The 27,238-nt window shown below is 36.7% G+C and overlaps 1 protein-coding gene across 2 annotated transcripts in view; it reads right to left on the reverse strand.

Annotated features, from left to right (window-relative positions):
- Positions 1-2,631: 2,631 nt before the first annotated feature.
- The window catches only part of ATP2C2 (ATPase secretory pathway Ca2+ transporting 2), a 105,635-nt gene continuing 81,028 nt past the window's right edge, over positions 2,632-27,238 (reverse strand). For both annotated transcript variants that reach the window (XM_074286336.1, XM_074286337.1), the window contains 12 exons: positions 27,128-27,229; positions 22,265-22,421; positions 16,590-16,760; positions 15,200-15,297; positions 15,017-15,067; positions 14,199-14,365; positions 11,591-11,659; positions 11,358-11,474; positions 10,871-11,018; positions 6,436-6,534; positions 5,869-6,010; positions 2,632-3,084 (listed from right to left, as the gene is read on the reverse strand). In XM_074286336.1, the coding sequence (XP_074142437.1) occupies positions 2,966-3,084; positions 5,869-6,010; positions 6,436-6,534; positions 10,871-11,018; positions 11,358-11,474; positions 11,591-11,659; positions 14,199-14,365; positions 15,017-15,067; positions 15,200-15,297; positions 16,590-16,760; positions 22,265-22,421; positions 27,128-27,229 (1,440 nt within the window). In that variant the 3' untranslated portion in view covers positions 2,632-2,965. The remainder of the gene's footprint in view (positions 3,085-5,868; positions 6,011-6,435; positions 6,535-10,870; positions 11,019-11,357; positions 11,475-11,590; positions 11,660-14,198; positions 14,366-15,016; positions 15,068-15,199; positions 15,298-16,589; positions 16,761-22,264; positions 22,422-27,127; positions 27,230-27,238) is intronic.

Here is a 27,238-nt window from a genome sequence, read left to right on the forward strand (position 1 = left end):
AAAAAAATGCTGTTTTTAAATCATGCTGGTAATGAAACTTGGACATACCATGTCTCCAATAATAACAATAATAGAGATGTTAAAGTTTGTAAAGAACATTCCTCATAGCAGCCCAGTAATGCATACTAGTGGTACAAGCATTCTTATTTCCATTTTATCTTTAAGGAAACCTAAGAGTTAATATTCACTCAAGATTCTGTAGCTAAGATATGGAGGCTGAATTAAAATTCACTGATTGGACTTGAGTTCTCTGTTCTCAATATCGATGTCTTATCCTCTTTCTAGCTCAAAGAGTGGTCTTCATTCTGACCATCTTTTTGCAGGATTGTGGATATTGATATGTCATTTGACAGCACTGTCTAAAGAGAGTTTAAGCTGAGATGGTGGATTGGGGCAGCCACCTAACATTCCCTAACATCCTCCAAACAACTTTAAAATAATTCCTCAAATAAAATTTTGTAACACCAGAGCTAACAAAAGGTTGGGGTGAGATAGTTTTCTTATCTAAGAAAATTTGAGAGGTCTGTGATATTCGAGTTGACCCGTCTGGAGCTCACAGACATATTAGCTGCCACAGTAGCAGCATTAGCCGCAGTTCTGGGAGCTGATCTCAGCCCAGAGAAGGTAAGGAAATCGGACAACTGGTCAGAAAGAGATTCTAGGGGACTCTTTGCTGGCACAGGGGACAGCTGTCAACTCTATTGCTCATACACAGTTCTAAGTTGCAGTACTAGGGTAGAGACTAGCACACCTCTCCCTAGATCAGACTGCCTTGGAAGCACCAAAAACTTGTAGGCCTTCAGAACTAGCTCTGAAAAAAGTACCAAAAAAACCCAAAAATCCCTGAAGCTTTTCTCTTCACTCTCAGGTGAATAGAGCTACCCAAAAAAAGCCTCAAAGAAAAATGCCAATTGAACCCAAACCCAACAAGAATTTTCTTGGAAGAGTTAGAGATGAGAGGTAGAGGAAAAATTGGGAAAAGAAATGAGAGTGATACAAGAAAATTATTTAAAAAGATAAAAGAAGCATAAGAAAATACAGCAGAAGATAAATGATAAGCATAAAAATCCACCAAAGAGAACTTCTTAAGCAGAATTGGCTAAATTAAAATTTAAGAAAATTCACTGAAAAAAATGATTTCTTAAAACTTAGAATTGGGCAAGAGGGGGAGGATTCTATGATAAAGTGAAAAGAATGAAAATGCAGAAGAAAATGTGAAATATTTAATTGGGAAAACTGACCCACGAAATAGATGAGAGATATTAGAATTATTGGGCTACTTAAAAGTCATGATCAAAGAAAAAGCCTAGATTTCACATTTCTCATATTTCACTAATACTCAGAATGATAGTCCTTACAAGTGAAAACTACCTTTGCCTGCTTTAGTTTGAAATCATCCAAGATAAACTGATTTAAATTATTTTAGGTTTTTCAAAGGAGAAGAATCAAGTCTGGTAGCCAAAGGGGTCATAACATAAGTGATGCTGTTATCAAGATACATTTCAAATTTCATGAAGCCACAGTATCACCTACTCAACAAAACTGAATGTAATCTTTCAGGACAAAAAAAGTAGATATTTAATGAAATAGAGAACTTTAAAGTCTTCCTTAATAAAAAGGCCAGAGCTGAATAAAAAATTTGATATTCTAACAGAAGACTCCAGAAGCATTAAGTTAAACATGAAAGAATAATCATAAGGATTCAATAAAGCTAACCTGTTTAACATTCCTATATGGGAAGATTTATATATATATGTAAGTCCTAAGAACTTTATCGTTATTAGGGTAATTAAATTTATATAGCAAGTATTCATGAGGGTCAGTTATTGCTGGAATAATTTTTAAAAGGATGAGAAAAAGAGACACATCAGAAGGGGGAAAGGAGAAGTAGAAGTCTATTTAAAAAGCTAAGAATTTTTTAAATAATCACTAGGCCTCTCCCCATGAGTATTCATGTTTATTGAACCCATGATACTTCCTGGATTATTGACAAAGTAATATTGATTTTCAGAATGGAGTAAGTGGCCCAATATTTTGGTTAAAGGTAGCTGCAATATATCAACATCCTTTCTAACACTTTCTAGCACTCCTTTAATATACATTTTTTGTTTGTCAATAGTGTCCGATTCTTCATAATCCCACTTGGGGGTTCTTGGCAAAGATCTTGGAGTGGTTTTGACATTTACTTCTCCAGCTCATTTGATTGATGAGGAAACCAAGGCAAACGGGATTAAGTGACTTGCTCAGGGTCACACAGGAGGGAGTTTCTAAGGCTATATTTGAATGCAGGTCCTCTTGTCTCCAGGGACAACACTCTATCCATCATTAACACCTAACTGCCTCATCACATACATCCTTTAGTACATCCATCCTCACAAGTGCTCCATGAACCAGATGAGGCAAGTGCTGTACACCAAGTTTTACAAGTAAAGAACTAAATTTGAGAAGTTCAATGACTTGCCCAAGATTATACAGCTATTAAGTGGAAACAAGGCTAGGTCTGTGGACTAAGTCTAAGGTTTTTTCTACTGTCTCTTAATTTTCTAATATATGCATCAGATATAAAAAATACATTTTGGCCTCCTGAAATCAGTCCAAAAATTCAGATTATTTGTTAGAAACATGCTCTTCTTAGTTTAATATATTTTATTAAGAAAAACCATTGTAATTTAATAAATAAATAGTGTGAGATTTCTTTGTCAGGCACAGCACTGGTACTCAGAATGATAGCCCTTACATGGAGAACTGCCTTTGCCTGCTATAGTTTGAAACCATCCAAGGTAAACTGATGTACATCATGACAGGCTTTTCAAAGAAGAATCAAGTCTGGTAGCCAAAGGGTCTTCAACACAAGTGATGCTGTTATCTAAAAATAGATTTTTTTGTGTACATCTCTGAAAAAAGAGGTCACAGTTTCAGCAAAAATATACACTATTTATAAAAATGTTACACTGAGTGGAATCTGTTACACTGCTTCATGGTGAGTCTTGACTGTCTTAGTTCTGCAGCAGTATTTTTCACATAGTTTGATCAGTTCTGACAGAATGAACACAGATGAAGCCAAACCCGTTAAAAACAACAAGTCTGTTGAGGAGGAAAAAGAAGAAAAATTATAAATTATATTTCAGAGACAATTGTAAAAACTTTTTTTTTTTTTAAATTCAGAGGAATTGACTCAGTCCTTATAAAGATCCTAACAACTTGCATTAAAATTCAAAAGCAATTCACCTTTTCTCTATCCACATATTTCTTTGTGAAAAGCAACCCAGAGAAATTTGCCACTAGTTACACAGCTTGATTTCAACTCTGGACCTTTTCCTCAGTAATTCTGAGAGTTAGATGGTCCTTCCATCCTCTTTAAGTTTTAATATTCTTCTGGACTCTGTAATTAGGCTTTCTCTTTCTCTCCTTTTCCCCTATTCTGCATTCTCACTTGATCTCAGCTCCCATGGATTCAGTTATGTAGATGATTCTCTGATCCATATATTCAGTTCTAAAGTCTAAAGTTCACAAGCCTTTGCACATCTCAAACTCAACATGTCCAAAACTGAACTCATAATATCCCCTTCCAAGCCTCCCCCAAATTAGTTAATAAATTAACAAAGATGCTACTTTCAGAGTCCTAGATACCCAGGTTCAGAACCTCAATATTATTCTCTTCTCCCTCAAACAGTGACCATATCCATTTTTACACTGTTGCTTTTCATTTCTATGTAACTGGTAACCAAGTAAATGATATAGTGAAAAGTGCACTGAAATTGGACTTAAAATTTGGATTTGAACTCTGGCTCTGCCATTTATTCCATTTATACCACCACGTCAATTCCTCCTCTATACAATAAGGAGATTGGATCAGATGTTGGTCTCTCCTACTATGATCCTTCTTGACTGTTCTGAAGCATCTCACATTGCTGAGCCCTTCTCTTCTGGAGATTAACCTCCAGATTTTTGGGGATGCAGCTGCTAGATTCTCCTGCCCACCCAACTCCTCCTCAGTCTCTGTTAATCCTCCTTAACATAGCCTAAGGCTCAGTCTTGGAGCTTCACAATCTATGCTGTCTCTTTGGTGATTTTAATTATCTATGCAGATAATTCCTAGATGGCTTTAACTGCAATCTCTCCGAGTTCAAAACACAATTCATCATTTACCCATCTCCGGAACAATTCCTCCCTTCTCCTTCCCTCCCTCCCTCCTCCTCCTCCTTTCTCACCATCATCACCACCACTTTCTAGTCATCCAGGTTTACATTCTCAATATTGTCCTACCCCTAAATCTCCCTTCCATTCTCTTCTCCCTATTTGTAGGACCACATTAGGCCCTTATCATCTCTTGCCTGGATTACTGGCTGAGTCTCCTAGTTGGTCTCTCCACTCCTAGAGTCTCCCTTCTCTCACAGTTAAAGTACAGATCACTTCCCTCCTGAAGCTTTGATGGCTCATAATCAAATATAGACTCTTTCATGTAGCACTTAAAGTCCTTTATATCCTAGGTTACTTTTCTAGTTCTGTCATACATACGCACACAAATATATTTATATACACATACAAATATATATATATACACACATATTTGTATGTGTGTATAATAACATACAAATATATACACATTTACAAACATCCCTATTGTCCCCACATTTAAGCTTTTCTGCTACTAGAAGAGTCCCAAGATTTTTTTATGATTTATCCCATGATGATCCAATAAAACTTGCCTTTTCAACTATTTCTCATATATATTCCTTGCCTTCTGTCTTTATACCTTTGCACAGACTTCCTCCATCTAGGAAAGTATTCTTTCCTTATCTTTACCTTTCTGAAAGAGATTTTACCTTCAGAATCCCAGACATGTGCTACCTCCTTTGAAGGCTTTATTGCTCACTCTATTTGGATGGATCCCTCTACCACTATCGGGTATTTATTTTGTAGATACTTGCATATGTACATTTTGTCTTTCCCAATAAAATGTCCGCTTCTTAAAGGACTAGTTTGTCTTTGTAATCCTAGCAAATTCCTTACATTTAATAAAGACCAATCCTATATATCCAGCTCCAGATGTTTTCTGAGCTCTCTTCTGTGATTCCATCAAGTTATTCTATCCTTTCTACCTTCTATGGTTATATCCTATTAACACTTCAAACTACCATCTTCCCTCCAGAAGTGATCTTTTCCTTTGACATATTTTCCTTAAGGCAGCATTATTCTGGTGTCCCAAGCCCCCAAATCTTGGAGTCAACTCTTCCTGTTTTCCCACATCCAATCCTTGCCAAATCCCTATTATTTCTATCTTCTTAGGATCTTTGAATTCTTCTTCCCTTCTACACTTAGCATCATTACTCTTCTTACACCTTATCTGCTCCTAACAGGTTTCCTTGCCCCTTAATTCATCATTCAGATGCTAAAGTAGTATTCCAGATGTAGAATTCTAATTCTCTATTTACAAGATCAATAAACTCCATTCAGAATCTGTGTCATCATGGAATTGTGAAGACAATGCTGGCCCCAGGAGTCCTTGGTTAAATCCTAATGCATACTAGTTGTGAATCCTCAGACACATTATTTAATTCAAGGCTTAGTTTCCTCAACTGTAAAGCAGAAGTAAAGATAACAGAAATCTCAACCTCATATAATTGTGAAGAAAATAATTTGCAAACCTTAAAAGTACTTAATCTGTTTTCAATTTAATTTGATGGTTTTGTTCTAGCCATCTTGGGGATAACTGGCTGAGCCATGAATTTACACCTTCTTACTGCCATACATTTTCAGACACTGGCTTCTGTTACAACCTAATATCTTATTGGCTTTGGCCAACAACACTCCCGATTCATCATCCTGTTTATTTTCCATAACTTTCTTCACACCTCACTGACTTACCTAATGCTCCCAAATTCTCAGTCTGGAAAATTTTCTGTAATGGTGGAATGTAGATCACAGCCAGCTGCCCCAGGATGGATCCGAGCACTGAATATAGAAACATGCGGTTTCTGAAAAACCCGATCTCAAATATCAGCTTTGTCTGTATAGTGTGAGGAGAAAAAAAAATAAAACACCATTTTTAGTCTGTCAGTCAAAAGGGAAAGGATCATCACTGAAAATGTGTCTATCTGAAACCAATGAGCAGCTGCTAGGAGCTGTAGAGTTGTAAGGAACCAGAGAAATCATTTACTCTTGCCCCTAATTTTATGAATGGGGAAACTGAGGGCAAGTCACTTGAATGACTTTCCCAACAATTCCACACACAGGTAGGTATTCAGAGTTAGACTTGGGGCTTGGTTGCTCTGATTGAATAGCCAATTTTTTTTTTCTACTCTCCCACTGTCTCCTGCTAAATCATGTTACATTTTCTTTGGGGCACAATACATTTATTGCTTCATTGTCTACAAAAAAACAGAAAATGCTTCTGATTCTATAGCTGAAATAATCAGGCAACATCTGTCTCACCTGAGAACGGCACGTCAAGGCATTGAAAAGATCAAAAAACACAAAACAAGTGAATGTCATCGTCGTCGTCCTTGGTGTGACTTCCTTGCCATCAGGAATCTGGTAAAATGTATGTAAAATGGAATGTTGCAAAAGAGGAAAAATTATTAGCCTCGAAGCAATCATCAATGGAAGAGTCCATCAGAATATCCCTGGGTAAGGATGAAGACAGAGATTTCCCCCTCTTTCTGCTCCTGAATTCTCTCAATATATGCAGAATTGAGTTATTGGATCAAATACACAATGATATTCTATAACTAAAAGTCAAAAAAATGAAAAATTGCTGGAACTAGGTGGGATTGGTTTGTAAATAGTGAAGGAATTATTGGATGACAATATGACCTTGTTGGCCAAAACACACAACTTGTTGCAAATAAAGTGGTAAACTAGAAGATGGCTATTAGGACTATTAACAAAAACTAAAAATTGATATGGAACAGAACCATTGAACCTATCAGGGGAAAGGTGATGTGATTTCTGTTAAAGGAAATTGTTCCTGGCTAACCTCTGAGGAAGTAAAGCATGAAATGGATAAAATATTGATGCTATATTATCTCTCTACATCTTCTAAGATGTCTATGCCAAGGAACCACCCCCCTTTTGTTTCAAAATGTTTTTTTCCAAAATTGGGAGAGGGATTGTCAATAGGAAACCAGTTTGGAGACAGAGCAAGGATAATCTGGCACTTCTTTTGATGGATATATAATATATTTGATAAACATATATATATATATATAAAATATATTTGATAAATAATTGGGTTCTCAAAGGAACCATATTCTGTATATCTCTATATGTTCATAATAATCTGAAAAAGAGAGTATAGGAAAATCTCCAAGTCTACAGGAATACTGAGCAATTCTAAGTAATCAAAGACCAAACATTGAAAAGCATCAGTGTGTGCATCTGTGACTTAAACTTAGAAGAGAACACAGGAGAAAAGGTTCAGAACCATTCCTTGGGACCCAGGAACTGCCCAAGAAGTGACCCAGGTATCACTGTAAGTGTTCTTTGTAAATAGTGACCCAGTGTATTATTGCATTTAAAGACCAGCAAGATGCCAAGCATTACAAGGATAATATTGGAAACAGAAGATATGGTTTTGCCTTTGCACAAAACCTTGGTGTACTGGAACCTAATATGCCCTATGTAGTTCTGAACATCCCAACTCAAGAGAAAAAAGATGAAACTGAAAGAGCTTGAGAGGAACAATTGAAATGTTGGGGAGGATGGGGAAATTCTGTGTAAGGAGAGATGGAAAAGATTAAGACCCTTCTGTCTTGAAGCATGAAAATCAAGATGAAATGTGATCAAGATTTATAGTTATAAATGATCTGGATAAGGTGATAATGGATTTACTATTTCCAAGAACACGACATTTTAGGATAATGTCTACCAAACCCTTCTTGGATCTTTTAACAATCTAACATAAGAAAAATCAAAGAAAATGCCATTTTGTGCAATAGTTAATGCAAACTTAGGGGACTCATTATTAGCCATAAGTTAGAAAAGGCTGGGATTATAAAGGTTTATGTGAAGATATTCACAGAGCTATTCTTGCTGGACTCCTGAGCGAAATCTCTGTTTGATCCAATGAGAATAGTTATACTCTGTCTCCAAATTTCCCCATAATGTACAGAGACAAAAACTTTGGTAGATGGTCTCAGCCACGGGATCTGATTCATTGTGAAAATTCTAAAAGCCACATTTCAAGATGGTCACTGAGGAATTGGAGAACATTTAGACAAAGGTAATGGCAAGAAGCTTAATGATGTTATTGAAGGAAGCCCTGGGAAGTTCTGTTTAGAGAAAAGAAGATTTGGTGGAAATTTGAAAGCTAGTTACTCATCATCTATAAAACAGAGATATTACCATTTATTCTCCCTATTTTATAGGATCATTGTAAGGATTAAATAAATTATCTTTGTGAGAATAGACTGAAAAAAGTAGAGCTCTTCCTTCTGGAAACACAGTCTTAGGAGACAGATGAGTGAAATCTAGAACTCTATAAACAAATGTGAGCGACACATAATACAACTGCAATATGCCAATAAGAGATTATGAGTGCATGGAGCAACTGGATTTCCTCGTCCTAGTTATATTTTTACAAGATGATAAGTCATTCTAGAATCTCAGAGCAGGAAATGGATCTTAAAGATAATCTGGTTAATGGTCTTATTTTAATGAAAAGCAGTCCCAGAGAACAACACTAATTGGTCCAAAGTTATAGAGCAGCAGATCACTATCCCCATCTCATATTTGTACAGCACATTTTGATTTATACCCAACTGTGTGACATATCTCTCTTCAAATTGTCATAGTGCTCTTTATTTGGTGTATCTCTTAAATATACTTCTCACTTCCTTCAGAGTTATCTAATCACACAGACTTTACTAAGCATTCAACTGCTGAATTCAGATATCCCCATCTTATTTATTTTGGCATCTCCCTGCTTACCACACCATTGCTGACTTGACTAAATCTTTAGAAATGGACTAAAGTTAAATTGGTCAAGAATGCACTTATAAAGTAAGCGTACTTGCATGATTCAGACTAGCTCTAAAAAAGTTTCCAAAAAGGAATTCCAAAAACTTTAATTCATAGTGTAGCAGAAAGTGCCCTAAAATCCAAATATGGTTTTAAGCACTAAGACCTACACCTTCTAGCTCCTAAGTGATCCAAGGCAAGTCATTCTGTGTCTTAAAACCTGTTTCCTCACCCATAAAATGATGGCAATAATGCTCACAGTATCTAGCCTAGAGAACTATTGTGAGGAAAACACTGTAAACAACAAAGTACAATATAATTGGGGATTCTTAGTCTTCTGATATTGAAAATAACTATAATAATAGCTGGCATTTAATTAGTGTTTTATGGTTTGCAAAGACCTTGATGTAAGTGATCTCACCAAATAAAATCATCTTTCAAAAATATGTGGGGGATACGCATTTAGGATTGCAGGTTCTCACTGATTTGTCATAGAATTAGGATCTTGCAGTGACAGATTGAACAGATCTTTTTTTCCAGCTGTTGTATTCTACCATAGGTTGTCTTTTCTCTTACATAAAGTAGGGACTGCCTTAAAATCATTAGCTAAAACATTGAGGACTCAGTCTGTGGCAGTTCCAAGCACAAATTAGGGACCTTAGATGCTTTGGGATAAGGATAAGGGTGATAGGTAACAGTGCTAAAAACAAAGCAGCCCTTCGTGGGGGGCAAAAAGTTTTGAATCTGACTTCCAAGGGGAAAAAGAAACTCAAATTATTTGAGAAATTAATGTACATTGTGGGAACCTCTAGTTAAAACCACAAACACAATCTCTTCAGGACTAAGTTCAGTTTATTTGCAAGTCAAATTCTGCAAATATTTGGATTCCCCTTCATTGGAAGGAAGACAAGCAGAAAGGCTGGATTTATTAAGTCCCTCTTGCACTTTATTATATAATACTATAATAATAATAATAATAAAGGCACTGCACTTTACTAATATAATCTTGTTTGATTCTCACAAAACCTTAAGAAGTAGTTGCTTTTATTAGTCCTATTTGACAGTTGAAGAACTGAAGCAAACAGCATTAAGTAACTTGCCCAGGGTCACATAGCTAGGAAGTATCTGATGTTAAATTTGAGCGCAAGATCTTCACGACTCTTAAGTCCATTGCTCTTTATAGTTGCCCTACCTACTTGTGTGGTAGTGTTCCAGTGATTTATGCCCTGTGGTAATAACAGGGCCCAGTGAATGATGGATTATCCCTCCTTCCATGGGCTGCTCTTCCCTCCTTCCCTCCATCTCCTTGCTCTTCTTCAGATGAGAAAGTCCACTTTTACTGTCTGTTCCCCAGGTCTGGAATGTTCTCCTCATCTCTGCCTTCCCTGGCTTCTTCCTTCAAAAGCCAGCTAAAAGCCTTTCCTGATTCCTCTCCATAGTGTTTCCCCTCTATTGATTATTTCTGTTTTATCCTATATTTAGTTTGTTTGTATATAGTTGTTTACATGTTGTCCCTTCCATTAAACTGTAAACTTGAGGACAGTGCTATACCCCAGCACTTAGTCATTTGCCCTGCACAAAATAGATGCTTAATAAATGCTTACTGACTGGTTCCCTTCAAGCCTCAATTCAGATCCCACATTTTCCAAGAGTCCTTTCCCAGGTACTCTTCTCTCCTCCATCCTGTCACTGCTAATTTCTCCTGAGATTACTCCCAATTTACCCTGTACACATCTCATAGATGCACAGTTTTTTGCCTATAGTCTTCCCAGTTCGAATGTGAGCTTTTCTTTGTATCCCTCAAATCTTGGCTCCTCTTGCCAATAGGAAATGCTTTTTGACTGTCTTAAGAAGGAATATCAATGAAGAGGAAGGTGAGTGAAAGCAAACGGGCTAGGCTCTTCCTTACCTCCTTCCAGAAGATAAAAAGGGTTCCACTGATGATAATGACAGCAGATATTAGGATTTTCAAGATGAGTGCTTTACTGAGAATGGTATCTTTCACACTCCTAGGAGGATGCTTCAGGGCATCTTTGTCAACTGGTTCTACTCCCAAACTATTCAAAACAAAACGCAATACTTTAAAATATCACAAACAGAACATAGATTCATTTATCAGACACTTATTAGGCATCTGTTCTCCACCTCACTGGGTTAGATGCTCAAAAAGATCCCCTCCGTCTTCCTCTTAAGGAATTTACCCCATGGAAGGGTTCACAACATTGTGGGATCTCATCCCACACATGGATCAGAGGGTCAGGAAATTTTAATTCTCAGTTTGGTTGGAGTAGGAAAATGTTGGGGAAAGGAGTATTTTGGGACCTTTAACAAATCCCTTGGCCTAGTAGATTACTAAATTTTCTTATGAGTTTATAACAATTTGAAGATCTTCTCACCTTTGAGCTGGCGGTCCATCCATGATAATGTTGATCCAAAGAATCTGCATTGCATTGAGGGGATTGGGTAAGTTAAATACTGTGGACAGAGTAATCAGGCTTAAAGCAGAAATACTCCTAGGAAACAAAACCAGCAGAAAGTGGCAGAGTGTAGAGAGCTGCTTCCATGGGGGGAGGTTGGAGAGATGGGGGAAAACAATTTTTACTTGATGTGCAAATAAGTCTGTACTCACGTGCTGAGCTGGAACCGGACAAAATTTTTTATGTTATAAAAAATGCCTTTTCCTTCCTCGACCGCATTCCTGGAAGAAGAGAGCAAATGAACAAGATGCTTTGTATCTCTATTACATTTACTTTGTGATACTTTTTTGCCCTATAGTTATGGGCCTTTGTCCCTCTGCCGTATTATAAGCTCCACCAAGACAGAGATTGAGTTTTATCTTAGGTTTTCATTTCATTTTGTTTTGTTTTTTTCTTATCTCCTAATAGCAATTTCCTAGAATTAGGAAGACTTTAATTCAAATCCTGCCTAAAAAGTTAGCCAAGTGATCCTGGGCAAGTCACTTCACATCCATCTGCCCTTTTGTAAAATGAAAATAATAAAATTTACTTCACAGGATTGTGGGAAGATCAAATTAAATAATATATAGAGTATTTTGTAAACCTCAAAGAATTATATACATAATAATAATTATGATGATGATGATGATGATAATAGCTACAATTAAGAGTATGACTATGGAGCCAGAAAATTGAAGGCAACCATCAGTGGGTTACAAAATAAATAAAGGGAGGGGCAGCTAGTTGGTATAGTAGATAGAGCACCAGCCCAGAAGTCAGGAGGACCTGAGTTCAAATCTTGCCTTAGACACTTAACACTCCCTAACTGTTTGACCCTGGGCAAATGACTTATCCCCAAGTGCTTCAGTAAAAAAAAAACAAAAAAAAAATTTTTTTTAAAAACCCAAACAAATAAATAAATAATAAAAGACCTAGTTCAAATCTGGTTTTTATAATGGAGAAAACAAGTTCTGGGAAGGGGAAGGATCTGCCCAGTGTCACTAAACTGCTTAGCAGAATCTGGATTAAAACCCAGTGCCCTTTCACGACAAATGCAGCACAATTTCCACTGATATCAGTTTACAGCAGAAGCAGTTTTGGAAAGTTATGTGAGAATATGCTCCTGCAAACAATTATTAAGCCCCTTTTTAGGAATAAGATGGGGAAGCTAGGAGGTGCCATCATGCACAGAGTGCTGGACCAGAATCAGGCTGATTTAACTTCCTGAGTTCAAATCTGGCCTCAGACACTAATTGTGTGATTCTGAGCAAGTCATTTCATCCTGTTTTTCTCATCTGTAAAATGAACTGGAGAAGGAAATGGCCAACCATCTTTGCCAAGAAAACCTTAATTGGGATTATCAAGAATTGGACGTGATTGAAATGACTCAACAACAGTAACAAAAGTAATAAAATAGTCTGCTAGAGCTACTGAGCATACAGACCACGTCTTAAGTGTTCTACTTAAAGGATTCTCATCTTGAGATTGTAAAATAAATTGTTGGTTATATTGTAAAACAAAACATAACCATCTAACTTAATTTATGAGTTAAGATTTTTATATATCAGGTTTTACAAATACAGCTTATCCATATAACTGAACTGTAAGGAAACCTAGCTAGCTAGGCATTTACTCTAATTGCAAACCCAAAGCATCACTAAATACATGTATAATGTATCAATAGTATATAGTATAGGTCCATGTCTGTCACTTGAAACCTCTCTTTAGTGTGATCCTTGGTATCTGGGCCACCTGACTGCATCAGAGCTGAGACCTGGACAGCCAAAAGAAGCACTGCAGAGTCAGGTATTTTTAGTGCCTCCCTGGGGAAGAGATTCTAGCTTGGAATGCTTTCCCAAGTAGAGGAAACACCATCTCCTGAAATGTCACGTGACTTCAGATTCTATATCTCTTCTCTGTAATTAGGGGTTTGCAACCATCTCAACACTAACCGATTCGGATCTGCTTTTTTCTGAAAGTTTAAAAAACTGGGATCAAATGTGTTTGCTCATAAGGAATTTCATGGAAATAATAAATTATGACATGTGATAATGTCTTTGTGCTCTAAGTTTTTGGTCACATTTTCTTTTTGTTAAGGCAATTCAGATTAAGTGACTTGCCCAGGGTCACACAACTAGAAAATGTTAAATGTATAAGGCCCGATTTGAACTCAGGTCCTCCTGACTTGAGGGCTAGTGCTCTATCCATTGCACCACCTCGCTACCCCATTGTTCACATTTTCAAGGCAGAAAAGTTGTAAGAGAAGAAATAGTGGCCTTGGAGTCAGAAGAAGACTTAGATCTTAGTAACTTCTCTGTGCCTTAATTTCTTCATCTGGAAAGTGGAGCAGTGAATAAAGCACCAGACATGGAATCAGGAGAACCTGAGTTCAAATCTAGCCTCAGGCAACTTAACACTTCCTAACTATATGATCCTAGGTAAGTCATTTAACCCCAATTGCCTCAATAAAAAAAAAAAAAAAAATGGGAATAACTGCTTATCTTATAGGGTAACTGTGGAGATAATGTTTTATGGACTAAAATGTGAGTTTTTATAATTACTGCATCACGCAAATATTAAAGAGAATAGACATGACAGCTAGTATCATCCCCATTTTAAAGATGAAGAAATTGAGGCTCAGATGATTTGCCTTTAGTCAAATGGCTAGTTAGTAACAGAGCCAGAATTCCTATATAATCATCTTTATCCACCAGAGGAAGGTGACTATTTCTACTAATGGCATTTTTGCTGGAAACTGAAAACATTTGAAATGCAACTCACATTATAGTGGAGAAGTCATCATCTACTAAGATCATATTGGCTGCTTCTTTACTGACGTCTGTCCCTGTTTGCCCCATGGCGATTCCAATATCAGCAGACTTCAGGGCTACTGCATCATTGACACCATCCCCTGTCATCCCCACGATAGCACCAGATTCCTGCAGAGCCTTGGAAAGAAAAAGGACAATTAGGGCATCAAGGTGGTGGATAGAGCACCAGTCCTGAAGTCAGGAGGACCTGAGTTCAAATCTGGTTTCAGACACTTAATACTTCCAATTGCTTCAGCAAAAAAAAAAAAAAAAAGGACAATCAACACTAATTCCCACATCCTCCATTTACATACTTTGGGATTCTTTGCAATCTAAACCTATTAGTGTAAAAAAAATTACAATATACTTGACAGTAGAGAAATTGTTCATTTATGAGTGAATTTTTGCCATTAACTTTTTTCTTGATGAGTTGTAATAACTACTTTGTGAAATAAACTGCCAAAGACACTAAATGTACTTCAAAGTTCATCACGTAGCTCTCATCCCCTTTATAGCTTAAGTAAGGTGTTAATAAACTGCCATGACTTAAAAACAATCTCCCTGTAATGAACATGGCAGCCACTGGCAGCCACCTGTCTGCTGAATGGATTGTGCACTACTTTGTACTCTGATGATCAGTGAATGTGGTGGATCCCCTGGTAGATTGTAAGCTACATGAAAGCAGGCAGTGGGTTAGTCACAATCTCACCTAATACCCATTCAGTGCTCTGCCCATAGTAGGTACTTCTCAACACTGTACTTGAATCCATCTCCTTGTTCAAGACCTACCTTTATTATTTTGAGTTTGTGCTTTGGGCTCGTCCTGAAAAATATTGACACCTGAATAACATAGAGAAAAAAAGGAGATGTATAACTCTGAAAACAAGTCCCAATAGCAGGAAGTTTTGCCCTCTGCTCCTTTCTTCCTGTTCCCCACCTCCACAGTTATATCCACAGAAAAGGGGTCATTACCTTTCTGACTTTAGCTGAGAGCTCAGGCTTCTCCATCTTTTCTACTTCTTCTCCTGACATGGCTTTTAATTTCCCATTGCACAGGCCAATGTTTCTGCCTTTAAACAAAAACCTGTTTAGATGATTTTATCTAAAAATACTCTCCAAACGCTGGTTCCATCAAGAGTTTGAGAGTCTTTCCTTCTGCTTTTCCCTAGCCTCCACCTCCCCACAATCTCTATATTCACTGTAAATTTTCTGAAATAAAGCCCAGCTTATTAATAAACAGTTGATAGAAGGCAGAAAAAAGCAACAACGACCAGGAATAATAACCTCTGGAGCCACACATAATAGACATTTATGTTTAAAAATCTTTTTTTATTCAGTTATTAGTCATGACCATCTTTCTTATTTTCAGTGACCTAAATGTGACCCTTCAGAAAGTCACAGAATCACAAAATACTAGATCTGAAATCTAGGCCTTATATTATCTCATCTCAGTGGAGGTCAAACTGGTTTGAAGGACAAAGCACTTTAATAGAAGTCAGAAAATAATCAGAACCTTGCCACAGGATTTCTGAAATTAGACATGTCTGATGTCTTTGGATCCTGGTTTTAATTTTTTTACATTTTGGAGAAGAAGAAGGATGTTTTTATTCTTTCTATGGTAATATCCTGGAGATGAATGATCTGTTCTATTTAATTGGGGAGGCTAGGGAGCAATATTGCCTGTGAACATTTGGGAATATGAATATACAAGACTGAGGCTCTGAACCAAGTTTCCCAGAATTTTCAAGCTCTTGAAGGAAAGACAAAGAAAACTACGAAATATGAATAACAGATCCCTGTTTGTAATGTTGCTGGGGATAAATAAGGAAACACATGCATTTTGGGTTATATTAAGAATATACTACATAGACTTGAGGATACAGTTTCACTTTTAGCAAAACTGAATTTACAAAAAAAAAAAAAAAAATCAAAGCACTTAAATACTAGGGGTTTATATATAGAATGGCTCAAATCAATTAACTAATTTTTTTACCCTAAGCCATAGTGAAATTATGTCAGAGATGAGAGACTTAAGATAATTGCTTGATCCCAGAGATTCCTTCTGAGTCTATGAATCTATGAAAATCCCTGAGGTGGACTGTTTGCATGAGAAAGATACTAAGTTTTGAAATTTCCTGAAAACTATTTCCTCAGTATCCCCAAAAAGTGAATTTGCTTAGTATGGTCTCTCCTTGATCATGGGGTTGAGGCAATAGGTGGAATTGCTCTGCTGCATTCTTTCAGGACTGCCTCAAGTGCTCAAACCAGCATTTTTCGGGAATAATGAAAAAGGATTAATTTTCTTGCTAAGATGGAACACTGTTCTTCAGCATAAAAAGCCCCACCACCAGCAATTTATTACCTATAGCCAGAGCAGTTTCCAGAGCGTCCCCCGTTATCATTTTCACTGACACACCCGACTCAGTAAGGACTTGGACGGCTTCCTTTACTCCTGCTCTTGGAGGGTCAATTATTCCAACGAGGCCTAAGAAAGTGAGCTTACCTAGCTCTGGGCCTGAAGCAAGAGCCAGCACTAAGACAGGAGAAAAAGGGGGGAAAAGGACAATGGACAGTGAGTTTCTGTAATGTTCAGGAAATGCTGATATCTTAGGTTATTTTAGACTGTAAGCTCCACGAGGGCAAGGGCTGGGTTCTCTCTATTTTTGTATTGGCCACCCCCTCCCTCACAATTATCTGCATACTGTATGTACTTAATAAATATTTATTGAATGAATGAATATGTTTGATAGGTAACTGGAGATATAAAGATAAAGTATTCCATTTTCATTCTCAAAAAAAAAAAAAAAACCCCAAAACATTAAATTCAAAGTCAAAGGACTTGAATTTGAATGCTGGCCCTATTAGTTATTTACTTGAGTAACTTTTAACCTCTCTGGAACTCAGTTTCCCTAGGTATAAAATGAGGGGATCACTTCTAAAGACCTTCTAGCTCTAGGCTTATGATTCTAATGAACATTCTCTCTTTCACTGGTACTCACATTGGGGGCTCTGCCCAAGAAATCTCTCCTAAATCATTCGAATAACAGCAGCATCCCCTACATGAATGTTGGGAGTGCTTTAGATCTCACACCATTTGCTTGTCTTTGCTCCCAACTCCCCCATGTCTGGAATGTCTTCCCTGACCCTCTTTACTCATCCTACCCTGAGAAAGTGTTGTACGGTGGTAAGGGCATGGACTCGGGGTCAAGAGAGCCCTGAGTTCAAATTCTAACTTCAAAGTTTATGGTTTGTGTGACCTTAGGCAAGTCACTTTGTCCTCTGGTTATATTTTTTCAAACTGTAAAATGAACCTAATATTTATTCATAGGACCTAGTTAATTAAGGCTATTAGAAGGATCAAATAAAAAATTTTTTTCAATTACCCATCCTTCAAAACCAAGCTCAAGTTCATTGGGAAGCTTTTCCTGATCACTCATGGAAATCTCTTCTTTTCCCAACTCCAGAGAAGTTATTGTCTGTGCTATTGACTGGTATTATTCACCTTGCCAATAATTAATAGTAGTTGGTTAATACTTATGTAATAATAATATGTGTACATGTGTATATATGTATGTGTGTGACTCCCAAATCTAAATTATCTAAATTCTCATCTCCCTAAGAGTAGAGGCTGTATCCCCTCACAATCCCTAGCACACAGTCTTACACATAGGAATTCAAACACAATGGATTGATTAACTGATTTAACTAATTAACTAATTTTTGGCATTCCCTCTCCCCCCATTTCAATCTGAAAACATTTGTTCACAAGTGTAATGGAATCTGATTTCAGATGGAGAAAAAGAAGAGCAAATACATATAGAATAACATTTATTCATGTCTCTGAACCAGGTCATTGGATGCTTATACTAGAACACATCTTGAAGATCACCTTTTTATTGCCAGTGTCAATGTTATTCTTGGAAGAATAACATTTAGAGGGTTTTTTCATAAAATATTTTTCTAGCCAAGGTCAATGTTATTCTTGGAAGAGTAACACTTAAAGGTTTTTTCATAAAAGGATCTTAAATTAGATAGTTTTCAATTTTATCCCTACTTCTTCTTGGAAATTCCTCACAAACAAGACCCATCATAAAATTTCACAATATGTATTTACGTCCCTTTTACTGTTGGGACCTATCAGTAAAGGAATCATAATTCTCTTGATAACATGCTCCACAAATGGTTTTTACTTTTTAAAAAATAACAATAATAGTTTTAATTTTTCAAAATGCATGCAAAGATAGTTTTCAGCATTTACCCTTGAAAAACCTTGTATTCCAAATTTTTCTCCCTCTTCACTCTCCCTTTAGATAGCAAGTAATCCAACATAGGTTAAATGTGCAATTCTCCTAAAAATATTTCCACCTTTATAATGCTGCCCAAGAAAAATCAGATCAAAAGGGAAAAAAATGAGAAAAAAAGACATGTAAACAAATAGCAACAACAAAAATGGTGAAAATAATATGTTGTGATCCACATTCAGTCTCCATAGTTCTCTCTCTGAATGTGGATGGCTCTCTCCATCACACATCTTTTAGAATTGCCTTGGATCCTCTCACTGTTGAAAAGAGCCAAGTTCATCACATTGATCATCACTTGATCTTCTAGTTACTGTGTACAATGTTCTCTTGGTTCTGCTCATTTCACTCAGCATCAATCCTTTCCAGGATTTTCTGAAATCAGCCTGCTCATCATTTCTCTTAGGCCAACAATATTCCATACTATTATCAATATTCATATACCAAAACTTATTCAGTCATTCCCCAACGTTCAGTTTCCAGTTCCTTCTTGGTATTTCTTTTAATCCCAAAGCTAGAAATAGAACTTTTAGTACATTTTTAAAAAGCCTAAATAAGTATAATCTCCCCTCCATAAAATTTCCCCCAATCCCCTCTCAGGCCTACTTTTTAAAGTTTCTAATGCAGTTATAGCTATAACCATAAGTTCTTTTAGGGCAAGGAACATGTCATGCTGGAAGACAATGAGATTAATCCAGCCAACTGACAAAATCATGAAGACAGAGTTGGAAAGGTCTTAGTGGATTTGGCACGAAAGATTTAAGCCACAGGTTCTTCAAAACCTAAAAGTATATAGAGTTGAATTCCATATAATAATCTAATTTGCAGTGGCCCTTAGCCCTCAATATTTTGATCTGAGTTTCTGCTATAAGTCTGGTCAACTCATTGAACATCAATTTTCAAATCTATTAAGTGGGAATAATAATATTTATGTTAACTAACTCACAAGGTTGTTGCAAGGAAAACATTTCATAAACACTAAAGTGTTCTAGAAATAGCACACATATATGTACATACATAAATAATATACATGCAACATGGTTATTAATCCAGAGCTGCCTTCTTTAAGTAATCACTTATTAAGTCATATAGCATATAGAACACTGTGCTAGGAATATGAGTATTTAGGAAGTGCCTACTGCACATTAGGCACAGTGATAGGTGCTAGAGATACAGATACAAAGCACAGCTCTTTGTGGTTGCATGACTCTATCCACTACATCGTCTAGCTGCCCCAGCAAAAGAATTCTGGACAGGGAAAAGCTTCTACTTCTCCTGATGACGGTACTTTGGGCAGGCAAGTGGGAAAAGAGATTTTGTGATAAAGCCATCAGAGAATTTAGAGCTGGAATAAATCTTGTCCAATCCCTTCATTTTACAGAGTAAGAATTTATGTCCAAAGTCATAAATAATTAATAATAATAATAATAGTTGGCATTAAGATAGCAAAGTTTGAACAATACTATATGATGATCAATTCTGATGGACGTGGCCCTCTTCAACAACGAGATGAACCAAATCAGTTCCAATAGAGCAGTAACGAACCAGCTATATCTAGCGAAAGAACTCTGGGAGATGACTATGAACCATTACATAGAATTCCCAATCCCTCTATTTTTGTCCGCCTGCATTTTTGATTTCCTTCACAGGCTAATTGTACACTGTTTTAAAGTCTGATTCTTTTTGTACAGCAAAACAATTGTTTGGACATGTATACATATATTGTATTTAACTTATACTTCAACATATTTAACATGTATTGGTCAACCTGCCATCTGGGGGAGGAGGTGGGGGGGGGGGGGAAGGAGGGGAAAAGTTGGAACAAAAGATTTTGCATTTGTCAATGCTGAAAAACGATCCATGCATATATCCTGTAAATAAAAAGCTATAAGGAAAAAATAATAAGAAAAAAAAAGATAGCAAAGTTTGAAAGGTTTATATATTGTCTTATTCATCTCTCACAACAAAAAATGAAGTAAGTGCAATTATTTCTGTTTTACAATTGAGGAAACAGGCTTAGAGAAGTTGATTTTGTAGGTGAACCATTGGATTTGGCACAATTTCCTATCCTATCTTAGACTCTTATGTATAGGACCTTGGACAAGGTCATTTGCCATTTATTAGCCTCAGTTTTCTCATCAAAAAAACTGATTATGAGTTGTATCTCTCAGGATCGTTGGGAGAATTGTTATGAGAGAGCAGATATATCTAAAAATAATGATGGTGATGGTTGGACCAGGCCAGAGTCATACACACAGGTGGGAATTGTCCAAGGCTGGTTTCAGACTCAAATCTACTTGATTTAAGTTTAGCACTATACACTCTGCTACCTGGTTCTCTTGGAAATAAGCAGAGCAGATGAGATTTGAAGGTAGACCAGACCATCGCAGAGTTTAAAGCCAGTATTTGTGCTCTACCACATACTGGGGGTGGGTAGAAGGAGTCTTAGTGAGGCAGAAAGTGCAGTTTATTTTGTATACCCTTTGATCCAGCAGTTTCACTACTGGATCTGTATCCCAAAGAGATCATAAAAAAGGTAAACGGACCCACATGTGCAAAAATGTTCTCAGCAGCCCTTTTTGTAGTGGCAAGGAACTGGAAACTGAGCAGATGCCCATCAGTTGGAGAGTGGCTGAATAAGTTATGGCATATGAAGGTAATAGAATGTTATATTCTAAAAGAAACGACCAGCAGGCTGATTTCAGAAAGGCCTGGAGAGACTTACATGAACTGATGCTGAGTGAAGTGGGCAGACACGGGAAAACAATATACACAATAACAGCAAGATTGTATAATGATCAACTATGATAGACTTGGCTTTTCTCATACTACAATGATCCAAGACCATCCTGTTATGGATGGAATAGATGAAAAATACCATCTGCATCCAGAAGGAGAACTATGGAGACTGAATTTGGATTAAAGCATACTATTTTCACTTCTTTTTTCTTTCTTGTGGTTTTTCCCTTTTGTTCTGATTTTATGTTAAATGTTATGTTTATGTTAAAAATGAGTGTACATGTATAACCTATATCAGACTGATTGCTCTCTTAAGAAGGGGAGAGATAAAGGGAGGGAGGGAGAAAAGAAATTTGGAACTTAAAATCTTACAAAAAATGAAAATTGAAAATCATCTTTATATATAATTGGGAAAATTATATGCTATTAATTTAAAAAATTGTTTTGTTTTGTTTTTTTTAAAAAAGGAAAGAGCAGTTCATTTAGGTCTCATAAAATCTGAACTTCAATCCTAGTCCTGCTGTTTAGGAGGTGTGTAACCTGGTGCAAATCAATTAACTTCTGACCCTCAATTTTCTCATCTGTAAAATGGGGGGATTAATACTCATACTCCTAGTCTCAGAGAGTTATATGTAAAGTGCTTCCCATACATGGAAATGCTGTAAGCTAAAAGTGTAATTAGCAACAATAAAATGAATTTGAAATCTGAACAAGTAGAGCATATTACATTAGGTACAAGGAACATTATACTTGAAGGTCCTCTCTAGTAAAATAAATAAATTAGAGTATGCAGAGCTAAATCATGCTAAAAGCATGGGTTAGGAAGGGTTTTTGTTTTGTTTTGGATTGTCATTAACTTTCTTTTCCCCCTTAAACCTCACACAGGATACCGCTCTGCTTTACAGAATGAATCTAGCTTATCAGTTGCATGTTTAGTGCCTGACAGCTGGCAGAGCAGATCTGGAGCAAAAAGCAAACTTAGAAGCTGCATGTGACTGACCCCGCAGGCCAAGGGAACCCATCCGCTTCTCTTCCTGCAGACAGAAGGATTTCTGCTGGGGAGTTAGCTGCAGAGGGATCCCCCCGTTGTTGTACATGGTGCAGTAGCGAATCACTTCTTCAAAGGCCCCCTTCATGAAGTAAATTTCTTCCTGGTCCTTGGGGAAAGAAAAAAATTCGACAAACCCCAAACCAATTCTTTGAGCATTTTATAGTGCCCATGTACAAATTAAAATCAAAGAAAATAAGCAACAATAGTCTCATTATTCTAGGACTCACTTGCCCTGATCAATAAGTCATAGAATTTTAGAGTAGTATGGGGACGTCCCAGATCAGTACAGCAAGTATTAGTCCCATTTTACAGATGAAGAAACAAAAGATCAAAAAGATTGTGGCTTTCCCGAGATCCTACAGAGATGCTGAGGTAGGCAGGTTCAAGCAAAGAAAAAAAAACTACCTGAGATTGGTTATATCAAAACATGAGAAGAAAGCATTGGAGGATGCTCCAGCAAGCAGATGCCTAAAGTGTCTGTCAAATGAGGTGAAAGAAAAGTTGGGAAGATCTGGTTTTACTGAATTTCCCCCAAATGAAATAAAATTCTATTTTTAAAAATAATGCATTTTTTTAAAAAAGTACTTTTTAATGAAGTCCACTAAAAGATGATCTGTCAGCGTGATCTCTGACTAGTGAAAGGCTTCAGATTATTTTTATATCTGCTGTCCTGTTGGTAAAAATATAATCGCTTACATGAAAATCCCAATTCTTAATATATCCTGATCTCATGCTCTATATTCTCCTGCCAGGTTGTTTTTGCTTATTTAAAAACAAGAAGTCATTCATATACATAAAACCACAGATAGGACATCCACCTGACAACTAGCAGTCATGGAATCTCAGATGACATGCAGACATCCTCAGAGTGGAGGATGCTTTTGCTTAAAATGTTCATGAACTCCCCAAACAGGCAGATCTGAAGTGAAGTGGAGGCAAAAAATATTTATACATTTTAAGGGAAGACCTCACTTCTAACAATAAACATTTTAAAAATCTTTTGTATTAGGATAGTCTTGGGCCATAAGAGGTTAAGACTCATAACTGAATCATGTCAGAAAGTTCATCATTAGAAATCATCTCATCTTATCCAACTCTATCTCTTTACAGAGGAGGAAACTGAATTCCAGGGAGGAAAGTGACTTATTCAACCGTACAATGAATTAGTGTCAGAACTGGGATTGGAATCTTCCCAAGAAGTTTCAATTAACTTAAAATTGCCTATCTGGTTTTAGATGTTGGGGCTATCCAGGCATGTTACTCACATAGACCACATGATTTCATATGGCATCTCATCAAGTCTCAAATCTTTATTAATGAAAATTTTTTAAAGGCAGAATCTGGAAACTAGAAGTTTGTATGGCATAGGATAGAGCCCAGCTTCTTAAAACATGGTTCAGGATCCTATATAGTATCTTATAACTGAATACAGAGGATAAGAAATTATGATTTATTATTAGCAAGTGTTTGACTTGTATATCTATGTCACATACTATATACTTGGGGTCATATAAAGATTTCTCAGATGAAAAGGGGTCATGCATAGAAAAACTTTTAAATGATCTGGTATAGAGAACATGAGACCACTTTTGACTGAGGCAGGTGTACATATAGGAATTAATATATGAGCTAAGTTGTGAATGAAAAGCAAGATTTTAACAGGTGGAAAAAAGAATACATTACAGATATGGCAGATAACTTGCCTAAACACACAGATAAAATGGGAAACAAATGGTAGCCTGATTTGGCTGGAGCAAAGTATGTGTGAAGGGGAATTGGGTGAACTGTGATTAGAAAATTGGACTGGGGCCAGATTCTGTCAATCTTTGACTATTAAGTGAAAGGGTTTGTATTTATTCTAGAGGCAACAGGGACCCACTGAAACTTATACTAATTTTCAGGGCAGAACATTTAATTATTCAGTCATTAATCAGGGCTAATATTTGCTCAAAGCAATGAATCATGGAAGCTGTCAATTGCCATGAGCTACTATTAGTAGGAGGGGAATATGGAGGAGGGCATTTGGGTGAACATCTCTGGGAGGAGAAACAAGAAGGATTTTATAATTGAAGCTACCTGAACAGAAAGGAAAAAATAGATGAGTTTGGGAAATAATCACAAGCCTGGAATAGAAGCATGAAATGGTAATGTTGGGGGCCTTCAATTATTCAGATAACCACATAAATGAGATAGTAAAGTTCTCTCTTCACCAAATACGGAGTAGCTAGTAAGTTTTTGACTTACCTTAATGATCATTTCCTCCTTCCAGAAGTGGAGCAACCAGCAAGGGGAAATTCTTTCCTGAATGTCCTTTATATTAACAGGGAGGAACTGGTTTCTGGGGTGGAGACAAATAACCTTTCCCTTCTAAAGTCTATGATAAAGGAGGGGAAATCTGAGCATGGTTTGACATGTACCTTAAGTTTGACAAATTCAGAAGAAAGAGATAGAGGAGAAATGGGAGATGCTCAAGATCAAAATTATGATGACATAAAGGAAAATGATTGTAATGAAGAAGAAAATGGAAATTTTGTGATGAGATGAAATCACACTGGGAATATATTAGATTCAAAAAGAAGCAAAGGTAAGTAAGGGAAGATGAATATTCAAATGTGGAATAGTCCGGTAAAAACAGTGTCAAGACTGCTAAGGTCAAAGAAGGAGGTTAGAAATAAAGACAGTTTTTTTTTTTTTTTTTTTTTTTTTTTTTAAATGGACAAAAGGATGGAAGAAAGGACAAGATCTTTCTAGGTATGAATGAGACAATAATAAAGGACAACAGAGAGAAGGAAGAGCTACTTGCTTCTTCTTTTATTTGGTTTTCTCTGCCAGGGAGAATGACTTTTGCAAGAGAAATGATGGAACCAAAGAGGCTAACATGCAGTTAATATGCACTATAAGTAAGAGTTACCTAGTTGCCCTTGGTGAATTCCAATCTCCTGGACCAGATGAGCTACAAGTATTGAAAGGACAGCAAATGGGACTGCTGAGCTACTGTCAGAAATATCTGAAAGGGCATGGAAAACAGGACAGTTATCGCCCATTTGAAGAAGAGCAAATGTTCTAGTTTTCAAAAAAGAAGAGAACAGAATCTGCAGACCATAGATCATGACCTTAACTTTTAATTCCTTAGAAAAATTATAGAAAGGGATAATGAGTGAATATCTAGACATGGAAGTAGTGATTACAAAAAGTAAACAAAGTTTCATCCTTATCTGGTCATGTCAGATCAACTTTTATTTCCTTTTAAAATAGGGTTGATAATTTTATAGATGGCAAGAATAATGTTGACATAATTTATATGGATTTTAGCATAGCCTTGAATAAAGTGGATCCTACTATTTTTGTGAAGATGGAAAGATGTGGATTAGATGGATGATTAAAGACTTAGATAGATTCACAACTGGGAGAATGGCCAGATTCTAAGAGGATAAATTTGGAGCAGTTAGGTGGGAAAGTGCACAGAGTGCTGAGCTTGGAGGCTCAAATCTGGCCTCAGACATTTATTAGCTGTGTGACTCTGGGCAAGTCACTTTATCCTGTTTGCCTCGGTTTTTTCATGTGTCAAATAAGCTGGAGAAGGAAATGGTATTTCAATATCTCTGCCAAGAAAACCCCAATGGGGTCACTAAAAAAATGGCTGAACAACACAACAAAAGGATTTATTAATTGCTGAATGTCAATATGGCAGGAAGTCTCCAATGAAGAGGTCCATAAATCTGTTTTTGGGCTTGGGCTGCTTAACATTTTTATCAATGACTTGTATAAAGGTACAGGTGATATCTGTAGGTGTACAAATCTTGAAGGATCTGTGACTCAGTGGATGACAGGATCAGGATCCTAAAAGATCTTGACAAGCGAAAGCACTGGACTCACTCTAATAAGATGTTGGGATACATGTAAAGTCTTGTATTTAGGTTAAAAAAATCAACTTCAGAAGTATAAAAAGAAAGGGGAAGGCACGGATAGACAATAGTTCTGAAAAGAATCAGAGGATTTTAAAAGACTGAAAGCACCATATGAACTGGGGGTATGATGCTGTAGCCAAAAGCTAAAGTAATCTTAGTCCACATTAAGAAATGCACAGCTTCCAGAAACAGGAAGGCGATAGTTCCCCATAGATTCTGCCCTTATAGACTTCATTTGGAGGTTTATGTTTGGTTTTTGGCACTGTAATTTTCAAACAGACATTGATAAACTGGAGAGTTGCTCTCCAAGATGATGAATAGACTTGAATCTATGACATGTGAGGATTAATTGGAGGAACTGGGCAGGTTTATCCCGGAGAAAAGTAGACTCAGAAGAGATGCTAAATATCTTCAAGTATTTGAAAAGCTGTGACATGGAAAGAGCATTAGTCACAAAAAATGGCAAATTTAAGCTTTAAGGTCAGAAAAAAAATTGAAGCTTCCCAAAGTTGAATGGATTTTTTTGGAAAGTGGTGGATTCTTCACTGGAGATCTTCAAGCAAAGTCTGGATGCCCACTGGTCAAGAATACTAGAGTTTAGGTAAGGGTTGGATTGGATGATTTCTCAGATTCTGACATTCTGAGGGCATAGGTGCAATACCTGCTTTAGAGCCCAAATCAAGAATCACAAAAGACTTCCCCTCTTTTTAGACAGTAAGTTTCATGACAGCAAGGACTGGGTCTTCCTCATCCTCCCAATTCAAACACTAAGACTGAATGATTTTGAACAATGTCAGAACCTCATAGCCAACTTTCTCCTCTGCAGTAGCTAATAGAGATATGTTCTAGAAACTTTATATTAATTCCTATTTCTTTTCATAATTTTAGGAAAACAGAAACTTACCTCATTTTTAAGGCTGCATTTTACTGCCATCCACTTCTGTTCTGAGCTAAATGGGATTTCTTTTTTCCTGATGTAGGAATCTTTTATATCACTCAAATCCATCTAAAATAA

This window comes from Sminthopsis crassicaudata, chromosome 2, assembly GCF_048593235.1.
Source record: "Sminthopsis crassicaudata isolate SCR6 chromosome 2, ASM4859323v1, whole genome shotgun sequence".
Classification (NCBI taxonomy): domain Eukaryota; kingdom Metazoa; phylum Chordata; class Mammalia; order Dasyuromorphia; family Dasyuridae; genus Sminthopsis; species Sminthopsis crassicaudata.